This window comes from Euphorbia lathyris, chromosome 10 (assembly GCF_963576675.1).
Source record: "Euphorbia lathyris chromosome 10, ddEupLath1.1, whole genome shotgun sequence".
NCBI lineage: Eukaryota > Viridiplantae > Streptophyta > Magnoliopsida > Malpighiales > Euphorbiaceae > Euphorbia > Euphorbia lathyris.
The window spans coordinates 6,326,077-6,332,863 of NC_088919.1; the positions used below are offsets into that span (position 1 = coordinate 6,326,077).

Below are 6,787 nucleotides of genomic sequence, written 5' to 3' on the forward strand. Positions count from 1 at the left end.
TTAGAGTAGCTCGAACTCTTTCATGAGCTCCATAGCCATGGCGTGGTAGGGCATTAATTCAGGTTTGCATACTTCAAATGTAGCGTTGGCGAATGATTAACTGTGAATTCCCATAGGATCATGAGGACCCTTATTTATACCAATTTGTAAGACTACCAATAGGCCTAGAAATTTCATAACCTGGATGCCCACAAAAAATATTAAGAAACGCCGGATCACATTAATCAAGCGAATCCAATGCTTCTGCTCCATAAGGTATTTATCTCCTATCTAGCTAATGAGTTCTGAGTTCTCCCCCTTGGACTGCTACGAAAAACACCATCGGATTTCAAAGTAGCACGATCTAATTCAAAAAATTTCGTCCTCAGTACTATATATACCCAGTAACTATGATGGCTATATCATTACTTGTGTGAAGAAGAAGTTCAAAAACATACCAGAAGCAGCCATGGCTAGTAAGCAAAATTTGAGGTCAATAAGCTTGCCATCAAGATCACATCCAACCACTCTAAGAGTAGAAGAAGAGCTCAACAAACTCAAAACAACAATTACAATCCAATCTTCATCATCAACATCATCAATTTGCTCCAATCTTTCAGGGATTCAAGAATTACACAAATCCATGAATGATCTGCTCAACATGTCTTCAACACAACAACTTCTCTCCGATTTCCGCAACGAAAAATGTCTAGAACAGTTCTTAGATGGATCCGTAAAACTTCTAGATCTATGTGAGATCACAAGGGACATGTTGTTACAGTTGAATGAACAAATTCAAGCTCTTCAATCCGCGTTTCGAAGGCGAAAAGGAAAAGGAGAGTCCGAAACAAGCGTAGAAAAGTATACTTGTTTGAGGAAAAAGATGAAGAAAGATGCAATCAAGGTGATTGCAGCATTAAAGCAATTTGAAATTACAGATCATCACTGTCATTTGATTCAATTGTTGAAAGATGTTTTTGTGATGAACAGTGTGGTATTTCGATCTGTGATGATGTTCTTGTGCGGTGGTGGTTCATCAAAACCGAAACGAAACGGGTGGTTTATGATCTCGAAATTGATGCATAGAGGAGGTGTAATCTGTGAAGAACAGACTGTGAATGAAATGGAAAGTGCTGATCATGCTGTATTGATTGCGAAATTTGATTGTGAAAATGCACAGAAAAGATTGGGGGATTTGGGGAGGAGTATTGAAGATATTGAGAAATGTTTAGAGGGTGTTTTTAGGGGTTTGATCAAAACTAGAGCCTCAATTTTGAACATTATTTCTCTATAGATTAGTTATTTTTACCAAGAACTCAAGAATTCTGCAGTTAAGTATCCAAATTTTAGTGGATTCTTTTTCCAGATTCAAACAAATGTATATTACAATATAATCAAATACATACAGGGTTAAAAGCACAATTGGTGTGATCCTCACTCTCTGCTTCAATTTTTTTGAATAATATCATTCAATTTTGTTTCAATAAAGTAACTTTATCAACTTCAAAAGCAAAAAGACTATCGGAAATATGCCGTGATTTTCATATTACCACTAGTCAACTTTCATTATTGACCGAAACGGCGCGCGACCGTCAACTAACTACCCAACAAACAATTGCCACCTAATTGATATAGATCGTTCGAATCAATAGATGATAGTCACATATCGTTTCGATCAGCAGTAAAATTTTACTACTATTAATATGGTAATCATATTACTTTTTTGGTATTTTATTGTTTTTGGAGTTTAAAAATTGCATTAATTCAACAAAATTTAAAATTAAATGATACCGAAGATAAGTGATAATTTTCAAACAACCATGACTATAATTATTGATAATAGATTTAACCCGATACATATAAATTTTATGGCCCAGCTTTGGAATATTTTCTTATTGCTTTTTCTTGTGCTGCTGATTACTGGTAACAAGGAGGGGAAAAAAAAATAGAAAAATTACATGTCCTTTTCTAAATTTAAAAACTTTGTGCATTTAAGTCTAGTATATAGAAAGTTGGAAAAAGTACAAAAATAAACCTTGTGGTTATACCCATTTTCGAAGAGCATCCATGTGGTTTAAAAGTTTGCAAAGTGGTACCATGTACTTCATTTCGTTAGCAAACACATACCAAATTGACTAACGATGTTAAAAGTCAAAAGGAAAAGAGTTAATTTGGTCCTTATATTTATTTATTTTTATAAATTGACTCCCTTATTATCTAATTATCACAAACAAACTCCAAAATAAAAAATAAAAATAAAATATACTATCTTCTTCGTCTCTTTTTAATTTTTTTTTCTTATTTCTCTCCTCTTTGTTAATTTCTCTCTTTAAAATCAATTGAATTTCCATGTTTTCAATTTAATGACATTTATACGCTCTCTTCTTCTCTCTTCAGCCTAACCATTTTAAAGATGAACAAGAATCATCTTGTTTGCTGATCGGGGCTTTGCATGCATAATGATTTCATGTTTTCTTGTTTTTCTCTCAATTTCACTTAATTTTCTTTATAATGCTTTTATAATTAATTCAATCAATCTTCTTTTCCAAAAACAAAAAAATTACCAACAGCAACAACACGTAGATTTGCAGGAAAATTAGAACGACTTGTTAATGGACATGTAAATAATGAAACTAATTTAAAAATCCAAAGAAATAGATTAATCTGTGTGTCTTTGTTTATTTTTATTTTGAAAATCAATCTGCTAATATCTACTTCGTCTATGCATTCTATCTCCCCAAGTACTTGAATTCTTTGAATTAATTTTCCTAATCAACTCAGCAAGCGGAATTTTCCAATCCTTCATATCAGCCATTTGTAGTTCGCATTTGGCCGACAAATTGTCAAATACTTCTTTATCTCTTTGATCGAATCACTCTCTCATATACCTAGTAGCTTGTAGTAGTTCTCGTTGGAGAGAAGAAGAAGAAGAGAGAGTATAAATGTCATTAAATTGAAAACGTGGAAATTCAATTGATTTTAGAGAGAAATTAACAAAGAGGAAGAGAGAAGAGAGAGAAATAAGAAAAAAAAAAAAGATGAAGAAGATGGTATATTTGATTTTTATTTTTTATTTTGAGTTTTGTTTGTGATAATTAGATAATAAGGGGGTCAATTTATAAAAATAAATAAATATAAGTATCAAATTAACTCTTTTTATTTTGACTTTTAACACCATTAGTCAATTTGGTATGTGTTTGCTAACGGAATGAAGTACATGGTACCACTTTGCAAACTTTTAAACCACATGAGTGCTGTTCGAAAATGGGTGTAACCACAAGGTTTATTTTTGTACTTTTCCCTAGAAAGTTCAACCACTGAAGAAAAAAATTCTTGATGCAATAATAACAGATGGGTAGTAGAGCTAAATTTGACTCTAACGATTTTTTTTGTTACCTGCCGATTTGGTTTTAACATACGAAATGGTTCAAAATTTAATTACAATGTATTCAAAATGGATCAATTTTAGGTCTACATTATTGAAAATTTGAAAATACTTGTTCGACTATTTTTTAAGTATCACATCGGAGCTTCCAACATCAATTATATTAAAGATATTTAATATGTCATTAATAGAGTTCTAAAAAAACATGTTGCAAATGCTAACAATTAAATCTGCAACATATATACCCTTACCTAAACTTTTTTCTACCAAAAAAAAAATAATATGCACATATAAGTTCACAAAACAATTTGTCAAACAGTCTAAAATGTTTACTGTAGTATAGTTACAAATAGTCAGCAGAAAAATATATAAAAGTTTTCCCATTTATCGACAAACTTGTTTGGAAGGTTTGATATGACAGTTAAATAACAGTCAAATCTGCCTTTTCAAATTTTTGGTAACCTATGTCTAAAATTGATACTATTTAAAAATGTTAAGATTAAATTTACATCATTTCATACATTAGAGCCAAATCCGCACTTCATAAGAAATGGTAGAGTAAATTTTTTTTTTTTTTGTTATTAAGCATCTGGCAACGGGCACAAAAGAGACAACCGAGCCGAAGAAAATTTAGTAATACTTATCTCATTTATATTCAATTTTAGAACTAAATTGTGGTTTTTATGGATTTTTATTCTAATTGGTGCCATTTTAGTTTGCTAATGCTATAAAAAAAAAAACAATGTTTGCAAAAATGGTGTCTTAATTAGTCTTTTATATGCATTCTTTTTAAAATTCCCCTTTAGAAACAATCTTCCAACAACTAATTCTTTGTTTAATCTTGTGATTACAAGTGTGATAGACCATTTTGCCTCTTTGCCTCCTGGATTCATTGAATTGTTATGGGATTAATGGAAATTTAATCTGAGTAATAGCTATGATTAGAATGTTAAACACATGAGACGCCATGAATCTAGGACTATGTTAAGAATCAAAGGAGGCAGAGTTTGTGTTTAAGAATCAATTTCACATGCTAATGTCTTCATTTTCATTTGTTTTTTTTTTTTGAAACTAATTTTGATTTGTTTTATGAAGCCGTACTTACAAATACAAATGTACCTCTCTATGAATTTTATTCTCTCATAAACAATAATTGGATTCCACAGATCAATATCTAATTTAAGATACTTTGCAATTTGCAGATATAAAATTGCAGATTTAGGCTGATCTCATACATTTGCTTCATGGAGATTGTTTATCAGCTACATGCACCTCATTGGTGACAAATCAAATTGTTGTTTCACAATATTTTTTTTTGTATATATTTAATTCAGCCATGGACGACTTTACGAGCATGAACTTTTGGTTCAAACGGTTCCAAATGGTATCTGAGCCTTGATAACTTATGGAAAATTCCTTGATCGGAGCACTTCCCTGTGAGGCGCCGTTGGGATCGGCCGGGGACACTCCGATGCCAAAGTCAGTAATATTTATGATAAACTGTAAGCACAAGAGTAGAGAATCAGTAAGTGTACCTTGATAGCCTAAGGATGTAGGCTATATATAGCTTGGAAGTCGTAACCTTTGGCAACCAGAAAGTCTCCATTAATGCTCCATTAATGGCGGTTATAAGTTATCCTTAAACTGGCGGTTTAGCTAATTGATAGATCATTAATGGCCTTTATGGCCGAGTCGGCTTTAGCTGTTACAGTGACGAATCAAGTAGATGAGGAGATCCGCCTTATAGGTTCGCCAGCGGATCTCTTTGAGTGGGATCGTGGAGATCCGCCATCCGGATCTCCCTCGGGGATTAATACGCGGCGTTCTCTAGGTGAATATCCCTTTTGGTCCTTAGGATAATATCTCAATGTTATCAGAAGCCCCCCCAAAGTTCCCTTAAAGTCCTTTAGGGCTTTTGATCTTCTGGGCGCCGTCATGATTACCCGCATTAATTAACACTCCATTCGATGCCAATCGTAGAGTGACACGTGTAAGGAGCGCCCTGTTCAAAGAAAGAAAAGACGCCTTCTTCTTCCTTCTCTCTCTCTCTTCCTCATTCCATCTTCATTTTCATCTGCGTGAAGCTTTTTCCTGGGAATTTCGGAGTTCAAAGCTTTTTGATTTCATGTAAGTTCATCTTTCCTTACTCGATTTGTTCTGAATGTTTAGGAGTTCTTCATCATCTTCTAGATCAACTTCGAAGCTTTTTAATTCGACCCCTTCTCCTGAAATAGTAGTTAATTTTAGTTGGACCACTTCGTCATTGGAGAACTCATCTTCCTCCGAGGCCTCTGTTAGCTCTGAGTTAGCTGGGTTGTATAACTCGGCGCGTAATCGCTATCAGACTCGTTCAACCAGTAGGCAAGTTCTTTCTACTTCTGTCTCCGGTACCGCTCCGGCCGTTAAGTCCAGGTGTTTTCCGGGGGCAATGGCCTCTTCTTCAATCCAACCTAGGAAAAAGAACCCTCGAGCGGAGTCTACTCCGTCTCGTATGAGTGCCGCGGATCTAGCGGATCTGGCGAATCGCTTCCCTTGGATCGATAATTACGAGACTCAGTTAGCCGCAGCCCATCAACGACCCTCCTGTCCGCCTAGCGGTTTTCTGACCGTATATTGTAGTCATGTGGAGAGAGGGTTCCGACTTCCTCTCCCAAAGATGATGGCGGACATCCTCTCCTACTTTGATATTACTGCCAGCCAACTACACCCTAACGGTTGGTTGGATATCGCTTTAGACTGCTACCTCGCCTCAAATTTAGGAGTGGTTTATACGGGTCGTGTCTTTAGAGCTTTCCATAAACCCTCAAAACGGAAGTCCGAGTCTTATCTCACTTTCGCCAAATTCGGAGTATATTCGCCATTCAGTGACAAAATGTCCAATGTCCATTGCTGGGATGAGAAATTCTTCTATGTGAAGATAAAAGAGGGCGAATCACTGGGTTTTCCCTCGTTTTGGAATCCCAAGCCTTTACACATGACATGCGATATGCGAATATTGACCGATAGCGATGAAGTGGTGGCGGAGCTCATGAAGAAGGTCAAGGCGGATGCATGGACATACGCGGACGCTTTAGCCTTCATGATGAGTGATATTCCGTTGATTCGCCGAGAGGGGGAGCAGTTCATTTACTCCAAGATTGTGCAATTTGACCAAGGTAACTTTTATTTCTTCTTGAACTTTGATTACTTTATTGTTTTCTTTGGCAGGGGTTTATCTAAGGCCAATCACGCTATTGCAGAGAAGCGTAGGAAGTTTCTAGAGGCTGAGGCACGTAGGAAAGATCAAGCGACGAATCCCCAAAAGGATGACGGGAAGCGTCCCGCTGGAATAGTGGTTGAACCGCCACTAAAAAGGAGGAAGCCTATAGTTACTGGAGGCCCTAAGCTTATGGCGGATACCATGAGGTCCGCCATGCCTGTAGG

General features: G+C 35.7%; 1 protein-coding gene across 1 annotated transcript; it reads left to right on the plus strand.

Annotated features, from left to right (window-relative positions):
• The first annotated feature begins 424 nt into the window (after positions 1-424).
• On the plus strand, positions 425-1,287 carry LOC136209831 (uncharacterized). The gene has a single exon (XM_066001429.1). The coding sequence runs from the start codon at positions 449-451 to the stop codon at positions 1,271-1,273; it is 825 nt and encodes a 274-aa protein (XP_065857501.1). The 5' UTR covers positions 425-448; the 3' UTR covers positions 1,274-1,287.
• The last annotated feature ends 5,500 nt before the right edge of the window (positions 1,288-6,787 follow it).

What these genes read in the sequence shown, in the direction of transcription:
- LOC136209831 (XM_066001429.1), top strand. Translation starts at nt 449, where the DNA reads ATGGCTAGTAAGCAAAATTTGAGGTCAATAAGCTTGCCATCAAGATCA.